The following is an 18,407-nucleotide window of genomic DNA, read 5'->3' on the forward strand; positions in this document are numbered from 1 at the left end:
ATGATCTAAATTAGAGATGATGGGGAGGAAAATCCAGCAACTTGCTGATAGCCATGACATTATTAGCGATGTAAAGGGCATCAAATGCCCAAACACCCAGAAGTCCACCATACTGAGAGCCAACAACAGAGGTGAACTTATCAAGCGGATAAAAATGGTCAGCACCCACTTGAAGGAACACGAAGAATTGCTCAACAATGACTCAATCCTTGATATGGCACACATCATTTCATTGAGACCAATGAAGTATTTACATTACTTGAAGTAAAAATGTTAACTGATGAAAAATTATGTTCAACAGGTTCTAATGGGGCTCCTCTGTGCACAATAATTAGTGACATAATGAAGGAATATTGTTCTCTTTAAAACACCAACTCTGGATAGGGAAGCTATGGACACCTCCTCTTCTATGGTTATTCTTTATAGTGATTTTACTTCTATTGTCCATGACCGGAGACACCATTTACTGCTTTTACAGCATAGTTTTGGAATTGCTATTACACCCTCTTTGCTCATTTGTTTGTCTCCAATTAAATCAGAGGAAGTTCATGATTTACAGTAAGTGAACAAATCAAAAATTGTTTTTATTGTACAATTATAAATATTCTGGGTCTGTTCTGTCTGTCTGTCCTTCAAGTCTGCAAATAAGTATTTAAATTCATTACTAAGAAAAACTTCAACTCAAGATATTTTGTCAGAAATATCCGGCTTCTAACCAAGCACTCCTACAATAATAGCTAAACTCTTGTATGGATTATTGTCTTTAGTAATAACAGGCACAATTTATTACTCAATAAACAAGGTGGAGATTATATTTGGCTTCTCTTGTTGAATATTTCATACTTGCTAGAACAGTCCATTTAAGCCCACTGCTGGATCCCAGCAGAGCAATCCCATCATTTCTATTCCCCTCTCCTTATTTACCTCTACACCTGAAACTCATTCTCTCACTTGTCCATCAAATCCCCCTTGATAAGTTTGCTAGTTACCTAAACTATGGGGTAATTTCTAGTATCCAATCTTTGGGATGTGGGAGGAAACCAGAGCACCTGGCAGAAACCCAGGAAATCATGGTGAGAATGTGTAACCTTCACAAGTTGGCATCAAACTTGGCCACTGGAAGTGTGAGGTAGCAACACCATCAGTTTCACCACGGTGCCACCATTTATTCAAAGATGCCATTCACTAATGAACTTTTCTTTCTTTTCTATTCCTTTCTCTTATGATAATGGAACTTTTAAACGTAAAAGAATTGCACAAGATGTACATCAAGCTGACTTACAGCATATGTAATTTACATTAATAGCTGTGAAAATTCAATATCAGGATTTCCTTCATCCTAAGAATGAAATTTTTTTCTGCATGCAGCAAAATATATTATTGAAATTTTTATTCAAAAGTAGAATACTGCAGATGCTAGAAATCTGAAATAAAAGGATACTGGAAATACTCAGGTTCTGTAATATTTATGAAGAAAGGAACAGTTACTGTTTCTAAAATGCTTGCTTACATCTCAGCTGACACTGCCTGGCTTGCTGAGTATTTCCAATACACTGCTTTTTATTTCAGATCATTTGTATTTTTCTTAAAGTTTCTTCTGGCTACTAAATCCTTTCTGACATACATCTGACTGCACAAGACTACTCTTTTGCAGCTTTGTATAATTGCATCAATTTTAAGTTTTATTCTTCCTTATTTCAGATTGAAAACACTTATACAGACTGCTAGCACAGGTGTTCCACCTTTTGCTATTAGACTGAATAATCACCTCTAAGTCACATCTATTTTAATACCTGTAAGAGTAATACTAACCTTTCAGGGGATCTTGTTCAGCTCTCATTATATCAATGAGAGAGTTTTCAAGTGAAATCATGTTGAGAGAATCATGCAGACGAGTGCGATCCTGTAAAGAGAAAAATACATTTAGTACCATACAGTAATCCTTGCATTGCTAACCATAATTCTAGGCAAGATAACAAAAGGGAGATTGTTATTTGTATATAGCACATTTGTTGCAGCTTTCTCAAGTTTTTAGTTACTAATTTTAGACTTGTCCTTCAGCTCACATATGATTGGAAACTAAATTATTTCAAGCTTGTACTGAACCATATTATGTTTAAGAAGAAGTTTCTAAATCATTAGAACAAACATTTCATAACTGCTACTGAAACATAAGAACAGTTGCAACAAAATACTACTCAGACCAGTTTGCGCAAATTTGTATTTAGGTACCAACAGCTCCCAGCAAGTCCTAAAGCCCGGAACTGGAGAAGTAGCAGCTCTGAGGGATTTATAGCTACTATTGGTTGTCTTTTTTGAAAATGTCAGGAAACAGAAGATAGCAGACCTTAAATCTTTAGAAAGCAGAAGGATTCTGCTTCATTGCATTGATTAGGGGCACATTCAAAACCCAAAAGCCTAGTTCATTTGGCATTATTCAAATGATCAGCAAGCTAGAGGCATGGAATGCGTTGTCCAATCTCATCTGGGTTATTGCCCTGGCCCATCTCATAACAGGCTCACAAGCCCACCACACTTTGAGCAAAGCCTCAGATAATCACTCAGCAACAGCACTGTGGGGCAGTCAAATGCAAGAGGAAAGTAGTAAATGGCAGGACTCTTAGGAATAATGATGTACAGAGGAATCTTGGAGTACAAGTGCATAGGTTTCTGAAAGTGGCAATACAAGTAGATAGAATAGTAAAGGTGGTGTATGGCATACTTGGCCTGGGTGTTGAGTATAAATATCAGGAAGTCATGTTGCAGTTGTATAAAAACTTTGATGAGGCCACATTTATTGTGTGCAGTTCTGGTTGCCACATTACAGGAAGGATGTGGAGGCTCTGGAGAGGATGCAGAAGAGGTTCACCAGGATGCTGCCTGGATTATAGAGTATTAGTTATAAGGAAAGGTTGGACGAACTGGGATTGTTCTCTCTGGAGCATTGGAGACTGAGGGGTGACCTGATAATAGTAGACAAAATTGTGAGAAGCATAGATAGGGTAGATAATCAGTCTTTTTCCCCCAGGGTGGAAATATCAAATATTAGAAGGCACAGCTTTAAGGTGAGAAGGGAAAAGTTAAAAGGAGGTCTACAAGGCAAGTTTTTTTTTTAAAAAGTGGTAGGGACCTGGAATGCACCATCATGTGAAGTGGTGGAAACATAAGATAGTGACTTTTAAGAGGCATGTAGATAGGCACATGAACAGGCAGGAAATGGAGGTATATAGACCACATGCAGGCAGATGGAATTAGTTTAAAATGGCATTATGGTCAGCACAGGCACCGTGGGCCAAAGAGCCTATTCCTGCGCTGTACTATTTTATGTTTAATAAGCAGTGGAGACCTGGCATCACAAACTTTTGCATTTAGTTGTGCCTAACATCCAGGTAGTATCTATTCCCCAGGCACTGATCACAAGACTTCTTTTAAAGTGCATCACAAATAATAAATTGTTTAGTAATGAGTTGCCCAGTTGATATCCTAACCTTTAAATAAAATATAAAAAGTTGAAAGATTAGACAACCAAAAAAATCACTAAAATTTAGAAATCAGAGCACTATATAGTCCTAATATTAAATCTCAATCTTAATACTGCACACCAGAATAAATGCACAAAGTGTGTTATATTCCTGCATTGTTTTCATCTGTAGTTTAACAGAGAATATATAGGATTCTAATAAAATTCTGATGAACATTTTTTTTTAAATCAATAGTTGTTATTCTCCCACAAGTATTCCAGGAATCGCTTGATTGGCTGGAACTAGTATTTTCCAGTTAACTCTTTCAAATGTCTAGTACATATGCAAAATGTTTATTTCAATAGCACTGGTTATAAGAGAAATAAGGTGTTCTGAATAATGTACAGCCTTTTACGTTGTACAGTTACTAAGAGATTTGCATCCTCCAATTATTAAATGTTTTGTTTCATTTTTGTTACTCAATACACTGAAATCTGCCACAAGAATTTTTGAAACAAAACACCAAGGTCAAAGTAACTCAGCAAAATAAGACTAAACTGTATATGCAAACTGTACTTACCCTCAAGCTATTTTAAACAAGATCTGCAAGAACCAACAGACCATCGTAGCTAGTAAAAATGCAATTTCAATTTTATAGTGCCAAATTAAACACCTCCCTCACCTTTCAGGTTTTTCCCAAAAAAGCTAATATTTATAGGACTGGAATGGAGGACAAATGAGTGGTAACAATGTAAAAGTGCTGCATTTGAATGAATTCAGTGTTGCTATGTACATTTATCAGTGCAATTCTTTCTCCAAACCTGAAGGAATTTAGCTAAAAATCAAATTTAAAATAAAGTCTTAAAATTAAGCTGCCTTTTAAAACTAGTTATCAGAGGGAAACAGTAAAAATAGTTCCATTTTCCAGGATAATTACAAAGTAGGTAATCTCATGATCATGGACAGGAAGGGCAAGCAGGAAGCCTGCGGAAATTCATTTGAATTCCATTGAAATTTCCTAAAATTATTGCAATTTCAAATCCCTGCATCAACTTAGTAGGCCAAGAAAGCTGGTCTCTCTCATTGGATCAATCCAAGTCAGGACATTCGACAAAGCTGCATGTAACACATGCACATTATCAACCGCAGAACTGTACATTAGTTCATTCTCTTTTTAAAACAAAGTCATCAATATTTCAATGCAATAATTAAATAATAAACTGCTTACAATTTTAAGCAGCATGTGCAAATAGGGAAACAAAAAAAAATTGAAATTTAAAAAATTAATCTTGGGATTCAAATGACAGTTTCAAGTCATAATTTCCATTCTAGCAGCTCACAATGCCAGTTGAGCATTAATTACATTAAAATCAACAATCATCAGCATGGGCCCAAACAGCTTGATAATTATTACATCTGGTTATGTTTATTTTGAGAAGCAGCTTATTGGACATTCATGGGACAAGTTACTATGTGTTCAGGGGGAGGAAAGAGCCATCTGTTAAAACAAACTTCAAGTTATAATTTAATCTGACTACTACAAGAAATAATGACCTGGAATTTATAGTAGTAATAATAATGACTGTCAGTGGTAATGCAGTAGATGAATTTTGAGCACTGAGCATCATATGCAGAAGTACGTATGGCACTAACTGTATAACATCTGCTCTTCCCAAGTGAATACAGCATTTAAAGAAATAATAAATCGAAATATTGGAAGCTCACATTTGGCACCTGAAAGCAAACTCCAACTGAGCCTTGGTGTAGTGGGGAGATAGTGCTTTAATAATTCAAGCCATGCATGAGGACAGCTGATGCATTCAGCTCATATTAAGCAGACAGGAAGGACAAGTCAAGGTGAATAGCAAAGAGGAAAACAATCCTTTTAGTGCTTTTAAATACTGGACGGAAGCACCCATTATACAGCGCACTTCAGTCAGTTTTATTTAATGGTTTTGCTTTCTAACCCATAAAGGTGACTTCACAGCCAAGCAGGAAACCTGGACTTCTATGCATAATTTGAACCATTTACCACTACAGCTTCACATATTAAAGTTAACATTCAGAACCGAGATTAATATATCACACAGACACACACACCTTTCATTATTTAAATATAGCCATTAAGGTAAATAATGCAATTCAAGTCATCTAATGTGTAAATCAATACAATATTTTGCCCTTAAAGGGAAGTGAATCTTTTAGCCAAAACATTACCAAATTCAAAGCATAATCAATCTATTCTGGAATTTAAACAGCACCCAAGTATAGAAGACTGCAGGCTCCTCTCCATCACCCAATGAAAAATACAATGATGGGATTGGATCTACAATCTTATGATAGCAAGGATCACAGCATATTTATCTTTCAAGGTGAGCAATAACAGTGATTTAAGAGAAAACCAGCAATCAACTTAAGTAATGCTTTACATTAAATTATACTTAATATAATTTGGCACTTGGAATGCTTGCTGGCTAAATTGGTGGAGACTGATTGTGCCATCCCACCGCCATTCTGGCTAAAATTAGCTCATAATGGCACAGGCCAATAATATTGGTGTCTTCAAAACCTAAACAGCTCAAAAAAAAAAATCATAATACATGCACACATTGAATGCTATTGCTGGAATACAAAAACAAAATAACATATTAAAATCAGTTTGCAAATACATTCAGCATCCAAATGTGGTCCCAAGTCAGTGGGATTTAAATTTAGTTATCAACTTCCTACAGTGAAATCAGTCTTGCTATTGTAGGGAAATACCTTTGTGGCCAATTGAAAGACACAGGAATGACTGGTTGAAAAAAAAGGATGCTGGCTGAATAGACCTGGACAACACTCTCTCTCTTTTATCAAGGGAGGGAAGGAGGGAGGGAAAGAAGGAAAAGCATTATACTATGATCAGACAAACCTTAACAATTAACCCAAGTAACTGTCTCATCACTGTGGAGATGAGTCACTTACAAGTGCTTACAATTATGTGATACAGGAATGTGCAGAAGATTCCAAAATAGAACATATCAGCAGAAAGTAGTCATTTCGTATCCCACAAAGGAAATCTGAACTGCTGAAAATCTAGGAATACACCTTAATGCAGTGTTAAGACAATGCTACACATTTGGACATGCCTTTTGATCAAAACATTAAATAAAGCTGTGTGTCGTATTGAAATAAAACATCCCATGGATTCATTCCATGAAAAGCAGGAGACATTTCCAGGTATCTTGGCTAATATGCATTCCACAAACAAGTTCACTAAAAGCTGAATTTATCATATTAATTTGAGGAACAGCATGAGAAAATTGTTTCCAATGTTATTTATAGAAAGTATTTTGCTATGCTCTAACATTATGACATATGTTACATAAAATGCAAATACTTTATTTTTACCAAAGGTAAAAACCAGTTTGATTGCTGTAAATAAGCTGAAAAGCACAACAGAAATTAAGACTAATGTCAACAGCTATAAAGAATTTACTATTTTTTTAAATGACCCAAAGTGCCCAACAATTTCGATGTGTTTAAAATTCAAAAGGTAATTAAAATTCAAACGTGATTTTAAACTTAAGACAAATTAAATGTTATAATTTATGCTGCAAATTTACACTTCATCTTCACCATTACATGTCCACATTTTAAATGCAAACGTTAAAGTTCAGCTGATTAGTACATTAGCTGGTTAATGAACAGTACTCAAAATGGGCCTATGCCTCAAAGGTTGTAGTTATTTGCTGATTCACCAGAACAGATGTCTATTGCACCATGTTGTACTGGAGAGCCAAAAATAAGAAAAACAAGCCATGAAAATGACAGCATGTAATTAAAATCAAACAATTCTGAGGTTCCAGTTGACAATGCTTCTGTATTTAGCTGCATAGTGTTTTGTTTTGGAAAATTGGTGAAAAACAGCCCATTATATTTGTATTTGCCAAAAAAATATTCATTGAACACAGGAAATGTGATCTAATAATTTATGTTCATGGTAAAATATTTACCATGCCACATTAAAAGAAGCATGTACTTTTAACTTTAGCCCAATGCCTTAAACTAAAGATGGATGTGGAATGCTCACCCATAGCATTTCACACATAATTCATTACAAATTGGAAAACTATACAGTTATGAAAGAAGGAGGAAGGCACTAATTAGTCAGTTCTCCCAAAGAACCAGTACAGATACAAGAGCAAATGGCCACCTCCCATCTTCTATAATTGCATAAATTTTTACAAAAGTACCTAACAAAAATATATTAAAAGAAACACAAGTGATCAAATTACAAGAGAGGGTGATAAAATCAATAATGTTTACAAGCAGGAGCAGACAAAAGCCTTAAATGAGGTATCAATTTAAAGTGAAGGAGAATGACCAAAAATAAAATTCCTCTCGCTAATTACTTTAGATTCTCAGACATTTGGTGTAAACATTAAAAGCTTGTCTACAACGGATGGAAACATTATGTTCTAAAAAAAATTTCTGCAGACATTTGCATCCAAGTACTTACCAACCTAGAATGCCTACTTCTGCCATCTAAATCCATTGCAATTTAAATGCATGCATATTCATTTAAGGTTGTTACCAACCAGGAATAAATGGCAAGATGGACCCCATAATTTAAGCTTTTACAAAATTGCTATGAAGCAATTGTTCTGCTCTCAAGAGAATCTGTCAGTTAAAAATCACATGCAAATTGTAATTCTTCAAATGTTCAGAGAAGCCGAGATACAGATGAAGTCTTTTCTCCTGATCATATCTACAAATCAACTTGATTGAGCAGAACATATTACGTAGCATCTTTTACAGAAATCAGGTTGAAACATTGCCATCTTTTACCAAGAATTCCAATTTATGTAATCTTTTTCAAACATTTTGTAAAAACAAGCACATAATGAGGATCAAGGTACAACTACAGCTTGTTAAATGAGACACCTTATAAACACCTTGTAAACTAAAATACAGGAAGTCCCCAGGTTACGAACGAGTTCCGTTTTTGAGACTGTTCGTAACCCAATTTTGTATGTAACTCGGAACAGTGTCCGCGCATGCGCACTTGGCCCGGGGATTGCGGCCGCGCATGGCCCCAGCTGCACATGCGCACTTGGCCCGGGGTTGGGCCAAAGAAGGTGTACCACTGCCATGGTAGGATTGGGGGCCGGGCCCGCTTACGAATAGTTAAGACCACGAAGGTCGGATCGTATGTACGGGTGTTCGTAAGTTGGGGACTTCCTGTATTATCTGATCCTCATTAACCCTTCCTGATACTGATTCTTCCTCTAGACAGGCTATTCTTCCCACATGGTTACTTCCTTGTCCATCTATTCTACTTGCTTCCCAAAGGGTAAGGAATGCTCTGTTCCTGGTCTCAATTAACATTCTCATGGCAGGTAGAATTTAAGCAAACACAGACCGGGGACAAATAACCCTCAATTTTTTGCTTTGCAAGATGTTGATTAGCCTTTTCTCAATGCACTAATTTGATTCCTGCCTGCATTCAGTAACAAATAAACAAAAAACACACTGTAGGTGTATATTGATACAGGCACTTTTATTCATTTTACTTACATATTTTTAATGTGGCAGACAAAATGGAGGAACAAAATCTGGGTCAATGCACAGTACTTTACTTTCAAAATTTGTTCCACAGAAGTCAGTTTTAAAATTTTTTAGTGGTCAAAATACAAACTGCAAAAGCGCACAGAAAACCTGCTCAAATTTTAAAATGTTTTCTCATACAGTGTAGCCTTTTAAAATAGCTTAGTGAATAAAATCTCAATGTCAAATATTTTGCAAAGATAGCTATCCCCTACAAAATGCAAAACATAAGAGTTTAAATGAATTATGAAATTCTGAATGTATTCATTGTGTTGTATTGCATTGCTCACATGTGCAAGGCCTTTTTGCCAAATTTATCTGTTTATCAAACATTATACATATTGTCTAAATGCTAAATTAGTGATACTTCAGTCACTTTTAACCCACACAATACTCATTTACATGCCAAATGGTTTGTGCAAGAGTAAAACCTAAGGCAGAAACGTTTTTTGTCAGAACTGTAATACTACCTCTAAAAAAGATTATCTTTGACTGTAAGAGGAAGCATTTACGATGTTGAATGGGCCAGATTGCTGTAGTACTTTAAAAATAATCTATTGTGCTACAATGCATTTATCGTTCATTTTTTTGAAAATACATGTTTAATTATTTGCAACTATATGACCATTTAATTGTACTTAACAACGCTAATTGTAAACCTGCACACCATGTTAGTTTCTTGCCACACTCTATACCATATCATCCATTTTGGATAAAATTAATAGAAGTGCCAAAAATATTTAGTTTCTGAATGTACAAGTGTTATACAACATCTAAAAAGACTAGTATCTAAAGGATACAGTCCAAAATGTATAGATTAACCATATATTTTATATGTCAAATATATACACACATATATATTTTTCATAGGTGCTTACGATGTGAAATAGGTGCCTATGATGTGAAATGTTACACAGATTAACGTGCAATGATCTGAAATTGTATGCTTTGAAATTAGGATGAGCAACTACTGTGAAAGAAAATAGAAATTATTCAACAACATTTAAATATGCTATACAACTTAGAAAAATATTCAAAGGCTCTTCAGGTTTTATGAGGTTCAATTTTAATTAAGTAAATCAGTTTCAGAAGTCTTAAAGAAAACAAGTGAGAAATGGCAATGAGGCTTAAAGAAATTCCAGAACGTAGATGAAAACACTATAGGAAGGACATGATTGCACTGAAGATCTAGAAGAGATTCATCAAGATGTTTCTGGGATGCAATGTTTCAGTTATAAGGAGAGATTGGATAGATGGATTTAGTCTTGCTTGGAGTATGGGTGACTGAAAGGGGATGGTGAGAACCTGACAGAGGTTTACAAAATTCTAAGGGGCATATATATGGTAGATAGTAAGAAACATTTCCCCATTGCAGAGGTGTCTAAGACCAAAGACCATAGGTTTAAGGTGAGTAAGAAGTTTAGAGGGGATCTAAGAAAGATATTTTTTTCACCTGGAGGGTGGTTGAAATCTGGAATGCACTGCCCAAGACAGTTTTCATAGATTCATAGTTGTACAGCACAGAAACAGGCCCCTTGGCCCAACTCGGGCATCTTGGTTGGCATGGATATCTAAGCTAATCCCAAAAGACTCTTACTATTTACGCCCCTAATAATTTTATAAACCTCCAAGGTCACCCCTAGCCTCCTGTGCTCCAGGAAAACAATCCCAGACTATCCACTCTATGACGCTAATGCAAGCACACTAGTGCAAATGCCCCAAGCATCCATTAGATTTGTGATGCCCTGAAAATTAATGAGCACTTCTTATGCACATCCATATGATTGTTCATGCTGTTCAACAGAATTCATACTTAGTGGCATGTCTTATAAAATGATTTAGAATACTGATACTCCTGACCATAAATCTTAATGCTAAGTAAAAAATCCCTATGAACCAAACAAGATGCTGCATCACAGGTTACACGCAGAAATAACAAAATGCCTGCAGAAACCTGATGCTTACAATGTAACTGAAAGTTCATGATATCTCTTTATACTTTGGATCACTGACTGTAATCATATTCATTGTACTTAGTGTTTGAGAAGTCAGCCGAAAATTTCCATCTAATAGCCATCAGCTTTTGGGAAACTCAATGGCATTTCCTATAGAGCCTGGAAAATTATTTGAATGTACACATTTCTTAAAACTTTTGTCTGAATCCAGCCAATTCAATAAAATCAAATTAGAGATTAATACCATACAACTGTTGCATATTAAAATCCACTTGAAACCCTCACGTCAGTCTCCATCAATGATACAAATGTTACCCACCAGATAACATGAGCACCAATTCAATACTAAATCTATATTTTGGCCTTGAGCATCTGAATATGAAGATTCAGAATCAATCCATGGGGTGGCAGTGCACTGTAAAGGTCAACATAAACACATATCCCCTAGTACATCAAGAACATAACCTTTCAAAGTCATCTGACGCAAAGGAAGCCAAATCCGACCCATTTCTAATGACGTCTCAAAACTTTCACTTCCACAGAAGTGCTATCCATTTTGCTGATGCAACTGAGGTAAAGCGCACCAGAAAGCTCCTTACAAAACTCCCCCCTCACTCCTTAAATATCACAGGAAGAATGAGTGCACAAATCAGTGTTTCTGGTTTCTTTACTTGCATCTACCCAGGAATCCAAACATGATGCAGTCCAAACTCAATAAAAAAAATCTAGAAATTTGAAGTTTGCTCTTCTTCTGAATCCAGCAGCAAAGTACATATAGACTATAAAATCACTTTTGCTTCCTGAATAGGAATTTTTGTAATTTCTTTCTCAATTTCAGGGCAAACACTCAGATGACCCTGACTCCCCGCTTCCCCAACCTTGCTCAATCTTATTTCATGATGAAGCTTCCTAAAACGTTTAAAAAATGTCCTATCACCTTTCAGAGTGAATGAAAGATACGCATTTAAATACAGAAAAAGCTCAAAGTAGTCAACAGTTCCGACAGTATCTATGGAAAGAGAGTTAATAGTTCAAGTCTATGACTTCCCATCAGATCCTCTTGGCTTCCACATGATCTAGAGAGGCGCTGAGTACTTTGAATTTAATGAAGATTCTAGGTCCTGACGCACCACAGAGTCAAAGAGTTGTACAGCACAGAAGCAGGCCCCTCGGCCCATGTCTATGCCTACCATCAGGTACTAATCTTACTTGTCTGCATTAATTCCATACCCCTATATGCCCTACTCATTCAAGTACCTGTCCAGTTGACTCTTAAATGTTGTTACTGTTCTTGCCTCCATCTCCTCTGTCAGTTCATTCCAGATACCTTGTGGAAACTTTACCATTTGTATCCCCTTTAAACCACCTCCCTCTCACCTTAATTTCAGATACCCCTACCACGGGAAACAAGCTTTGGCCATCTACACTATCTTTATACACCTCTGAATTTTATACCAATTATATACCAATGTCTACCACCCTGCCCTTGCCAATACTCAGTCACCTTTTCAAGAAACTCAAATCTGAGAGACATGATTTCCCACGCACAGAGCCATGCTGACTATCCCTAATCGGTCCGTCCTTTCTAAATGCAAATAAATCCCATCTCTCAGAATCCCTTCCAATAACTTTCCCACCACTGATGTCAGGCTCACTAGCCTGTAGTTCCCTGGCTGATCCCTGCTGCCTTTCTTCAATAAAGGTAGAACACTAGCCATGCTGAGCCTTCTGGTACCTCACCTGTGACTAACAAAGATACAAAAATCTCTGCCAGGGACCCAGCAATCTCCTCCCTTATTTCCCATAACATCTTAGGCAAAACCTAGTCATGCACCAGTGATTTATCAACCTTTGTGTTTCAAGACCTCCAATACCTCATCCTCCATAGTGTTGTATGTTCCAGGATATCATTATTCCCTTCTCCCAATTCACTAGTTCCCATGTCCTTCTCCACAGTAAATACAGACAAGTATTCACTTCGACATCACCCGTTTCCCATAGCTCCGCAAATAGATCATCAGGTTGATCCTCATGGGGACCTACTCTCTCCCAAGGTGCCGTTTTACTCTTAATATACTTATAGAATCTTTTAGGATTCTTTACCTTATCTGCCAGGGATATCTCATGGGCACTTCTTGCCCTCCTAATTTCCTTAAGTATACTCCTACATCTCTTATACTCAAGGGACTCCCTTGATCCCAGCTGCCTATACCTTATACACAGCTCCTTTTTCATGACTAAACCCTCAATATCCCTTACCAACTAAGGTTCCCTAATCTTGCCAGCCTTGCCTTCGCTCTAACAGGAAGACGTTGCCCTTATTGCACTTTTAAAAGCCTCCCACTTGCCAGATGTCCCTTAATAAGCAAACAGCCTCTCCCAAGCAACTTTTGAGAGTTCCTGGCTGATGCCATTGAAATTAGCCTTCCCCTAATTGAGGACCAGTTCTATCTTTTTCCATGACTATCTTGAAACTTAGAATTATGGTCATTGGTCCCACTGACACCCTCATTTCCCAAGAGGAGGTCAAGTGTAGCCCCTTCTCTGGTAGGGCTATCTGCATATTGCTTCAGAAAATTTTCCAGGACACACTTAAAATTATTCCCCAGCTAATCACTTAGCACTAAGGCAGTCCCCAGTCAATACCAGGGAAAGTAAATGTACCTATTAGTACAACCTTATTATTCCTACACTTATCTGTGATTTCCCTATGTATGTACACGCTCCTCTAATTCCTGCTGACTGTTGGGGGGGGGGGGGGGGCCTATAGTATAAACCCATCAAAGTGTTCCCCTTTTTTTAATTTCTAAATTCTACCCAAATGGCCTTGTTGGACGTGTCTCTGGGATTTCCTCAGACTGATGTGACTACAGTCCAGAAGTCCTATACTCCAGAACTAGTCACATTCTTGGCTAGTGCAACTGTAACACAAGTACCCAAGTTAGCAATGTAAAAAGTAGGTCTCGACAAAAAAAATAAAATAAGACTAACCAATTTATGCACTTATTGACATGCATTTAATCGTCAGCAAAGTAAAAGACAAATGAAAGCAAATGGAATGTTGGCCTTCATCGCTCAAGGGATTGAATTTAAGAATAGCAGGGAGGTCATGCTGCAACTGTACAGGGTACTGGTGAGGCCGCACCTGGAGTACTGCATGCAGTTGTTGTCTCCTTACTTGAGAAAAGATATACTGGCTTCGGAAGCAATGCAGAGGAGGTTCACCAGGTTGATTCCGGAGATGAGGGGGTCAGCCTATGAGGAGAGATTGTGTCACCTGGGGCTATACTCACTGGAATTCAGAAGAATGAGAGGGGATCTTATGGAAACATAAAATTATGAAAGGGATAGATAAGATAGAGCCAGGAAAGTTGTTTCCACTGGTAAGTAAGACTAGAACTAGAGGACATTGTCTCAAGATTCCGGGGAGTAGATTTAGGACGGAGATGAGGAGGAACTGCTTTTCCCCCAGAGAGTAGTGAATCTGTGGAATTCTCTGCCCAGGGAAGCAGTAGAGGCTCTCATTAAATATACTTAAGACACAGATAGATTTTTGCACAGTAGGGGAATTAAGGGTTATGAGGAAAAGGCAGGTAGGTGGAGCTGAATCCACAGCCAGATCAGCCATGATCTTATTGAATGGCGGAGCAGGCTCAATGGGCCAGATGGCCTATTCCTGCTCCGATTTCTAAGGTTGAGACTTCAAATATGCTACCAATGAGCACTTAGACTAATGCTCAACTTCAGCTCTACCAAAGCACTTGATACCAGACCTTATTACAGCATTAGAATTTAATCTATTGTCCAGATTTGACCTAGAGATGAGGCAAGTGTGTCTTCTCCTGAAATCAAGACACCAGGGAACTCAAAATTGAAACAAATTGTGAAATTTTCCGATAACTGATGTCATAGCTAACACAAAGGAAGAAAGTATTGTTAGTAGCAAAACTAGGAATGCTATTGTAAAAGTTCCTCATGACAGTGTCCAAGGGTCAACCATCTTTCACTGCTTCATCAATTGCTCCTGGGTCCAAGACTGCCTCAGCGGTGCCTTCAGTAACATTTTGCATTGAAATCCTGTTTAGTAAAACTTTCAGTTTTCTAAAACCAATATCAGTATGTATTTAGATGTTACTGGGCAATGATATTCCTCACCATCTTAGTGGTTAAATGTTTTGCACATTATGAAATAACACGGACAGGTTAATCTTTTGGCTTTGCTAAATTAATCAAATGTCACTGTAGAAGAGCTGCATTTCATCTTGGCTACATTGGATAGGTAGTGGACAACACTTGGAAATGCAAGGACAGGACTGAGTTTGTATTGTCTGGGTCAGGTTAATTAACTATCTAGCACATAACTGCTGAGCTCATAACATGAAGCAAGATAATTGAGGATTGATGATATGGCTGGTTTCCTTAAAATGTTAAAAGAGGGTAAGCAAGAGGATCAAATGGATGTCACTACACTGTATGTCTAACACAGCAAACTTAAAGTGGCACCAACAACTCATGACTAATCACTTGCCATTAAGTTTAAAGGGTTTAGAGGGACTGCCAGTATGCCCACAGTAGGCCAATGGAATTATCATTTACAAAGTAATTTGTATGCTCAATTGGGGAAAACTGTCTTGATTTGCATGTAGAATTATTTGGATATTGATAAGACAAAAAAGGTCTTGAACCTTTATACTGCTTCCAACTTCTAAAGTAATTTAGCATAGGCCTTTGTGGTGTTAATGAAAATGAGAAAGCATTCATGGGGGTTTTAAAACAATAGGAGTACTGTCAACAAAGGATATTGGAGAATGTGTTACAGGAAATCAGTGTGATACTTGAAGGAAATATGCACTTTATGTAGTACAATTCATTAATGTGTTGTATAATAATATGTACGGCTAAAGATCAAGTTCAGCACTTGGTCGAGCATAATCATATCAAGGAACCAGTTGAAAAAGGATGGGTAGAATCACCAAATGTGAGAGCAGGGGAAGGGACTAAATTTAATGAGGGAAGAGGAAAGCAGGTATTGACAAACAATGATGAGTGTTGGGATGTGGAACAATGAAGTGTTGCTCACGATGGAAAGGAATACTGCCATGAATATTATTTAGTGAGGTTAAGGAAGCTGGAATAAATTTCATTGGGAGTAGTTGTGAAAGGTGAAGTTTGCTGCAAGCCTGCCAGGGTGAAAGGAGATAAATGAGGAAATGCTGCTTGGGCACATAGAATGGTGCTAAGTATTCCTCACTGGTTGGAGAGGATGGATAGAAATCATATCTACTGAGGTGGAGATGAAATACAATGGCTCAGTTGTTGTTAAAAACAGTAGAAGATGCATGGGGTGGGCATGAGATAGTGACCTGGGATGGGTACAAATGTCTGGAGTGCTATTCAGTGAGAGAAGCAGGAACCCCAGCACAACAGAGAAGGCTTGGTTGGTGCACTCTTGCCCCAGATCTCAAATTGTACACACACACATATATACATACATATTCCACTTCCCACATCATCAGGAATTGAAAGACTTTCAAGTGTGTTCTATTCCAGAATTTTGAGCATAGAATTTTGGTATCACTGGCTAAAGGTAGCTGTGTATACTTCATCCTCATCTTTTCCACTCACACTAAAGCACTTTTCTCATTGCAAATGGAGTGTTCATAATGCTTATTTGCAGAAAAACATCCTATCACAGAACAGAGTAAAGATTTCGACTCCCTCTAATAGCAATTTTCAGTCAACATTTTGTTAAACTGCTTGTAACGTTGCACTTCAGACATTGACCTACAAAGAATGGAGTTAAAATTACATTAACTCTTTCCATACTTCACTAACTTTTACCATACTTTAGAGTATGGACAAATATGCACATCACTACATGAAAGAAAGCAAGAGAGAATGTGGTCAGATGTAACAAACAAAAATTAACCCTTCACTGTTACACATACAAGTTGGTGATGCAAAGCAGGTAAAATCTTACTGAGCAATCAAAAACAACAGATGTATCAAAATTATGAAGTGAACAGAATTTTCAGTAGAAACTTATTTTGCACTTGGTTGGCTTAAATTGCTTCAGTCACATTCTGAGATCAACTTCCATGCAGATAAAATATAGCAATGATCAAAGGTTTCTGCATCCAAAACAGTAAAACTTAGTGCGGTAAAAGTTTGTTACCTGCTGAAAGATTCTGACAAAAAAAGTTAAATACTCTCATGCCAAAACTCCTCCTAATTTAGTGTTAAATTTGCATAGTTGAGAAGTAAAGATATAGTAAATGGGGAAATAGGAGAGGGGTTTAGAAATATATGAATATTGAGAAACTACGGCAGGAGGGAAGTTTTAGGTTGCATATAGTTTGTGTGATGGGAGCATCTACTTCTATCTGGTAAGGTTCCTTGACAATTTTGAATTAGAAAATTATATGACTTATCTGGGCTACTAGAAAGCGACAAATTCTTATGAAAAATTCAATAAAGAGGTCACCCAAAAAGACAGACAGAGGGTATACAAAAGGGTACAAATCAGATTGAGAGGGTGATGTTGTACAGCCTCAAGACATCAGTACTTAGATCCTAGCTTCCAATCTATATTATAAATACAGAACTTAATCATAAGGAGTTTATGCTAAAAGCTCACACCTGCTGAAAACTAAGATGCAAACGCCAAACACTTATTTTATTTACAAGCTTGTCAAATTTTCCAACATTAAGGAACATAAAAATCAGTGAAGCAGTTAAAAATTTGCAGAAGTGATAAGGATCAGCTATGCAATGGGACATAAAATGGAAATGTCGATAATGTATACAATTATACACTGAGAATAAATATACTAAGCAAGCAAATAAGGTAGATTTAACAGGACCTGACAGTAATTGTAAATATCACCAAATGACATGGAGAAGTAATTTTATGATCACATAGAACTTTTCCAGAGAAAACCAGTGATAGAATTTGTCACAGGAGATTATTCACCTGCTTTGTGCCAGCTGTTACAGTAATGAAAAACAAATCTGATTGTCCTGTTCTCTTCCCACAATGCTCTACTTTCCTCATTTCAAATGTTTACTCATACAGCTTTAACCACAGCAGAGCAATTATGTACATGATGAAATTTCTCCAAAAGATCTCTCCCCGCCTTTGGTGACTATTATAATTGATGGTTCTTCAGTACTGCTTCTATCACTGGAAAATCATTCCTATTTGCCATTCAGAACAGTAAAGCCCCAATCGAATTTTCACAATCTGCTCCACTGGAACTATTGTTTGTCACAAGTCACTCAGCCATGTTTCTACCCCTACACCCTAGTGCAGATTCAGCAAATGCTCTCCAGTATCTTTTTTATAATGCAACTTTAGCTGAACTAATGCTTTGCACAATTGTTACTTCAATCTCATATTCCA

The 18,407-nt window shown here is 37.1% G+C and overlaps 1 protein-coding gene across 2 annotated transcripts in view; it reads right to left on the bottom strand.

Moving 5' to 3' along the window:
- Positions 1–18,407, bottom strand: part of LOC127581941 (cytoplasmic polyadenylation element-binding protein 2-like) — an 85,787-nt gene that overhangs the window by 55,099 nt on the left and 12,281 nt on the right. For both annotated transcript variants that reach the window (XM_052036742.1, XM_052036736.1), the window contains exon 3: positions 1,813–1,903. In XM_052036742.1, the coding sequence (XP_051892702.1) occupies positions 1,813–1,903 (91 nt within the window). The remainder of the gene's footprint in view (positions 1–1,812; positions 1,904–18,407) is intronic.

Source organism: Pristis pectinata, chromosome 2, assembly GCF_009764475.1.
Source record: "Pristis pectinata isolate sPriPec2 chromosome 2, sPriPec2.1.pri, whole genome shotgun sequence".
NCBI lineage: Eukaryota > Metazoa > Chordata > Chondrichthyes > Rhinopristiformes > Pristidae > Pristis > Pristis pectinata.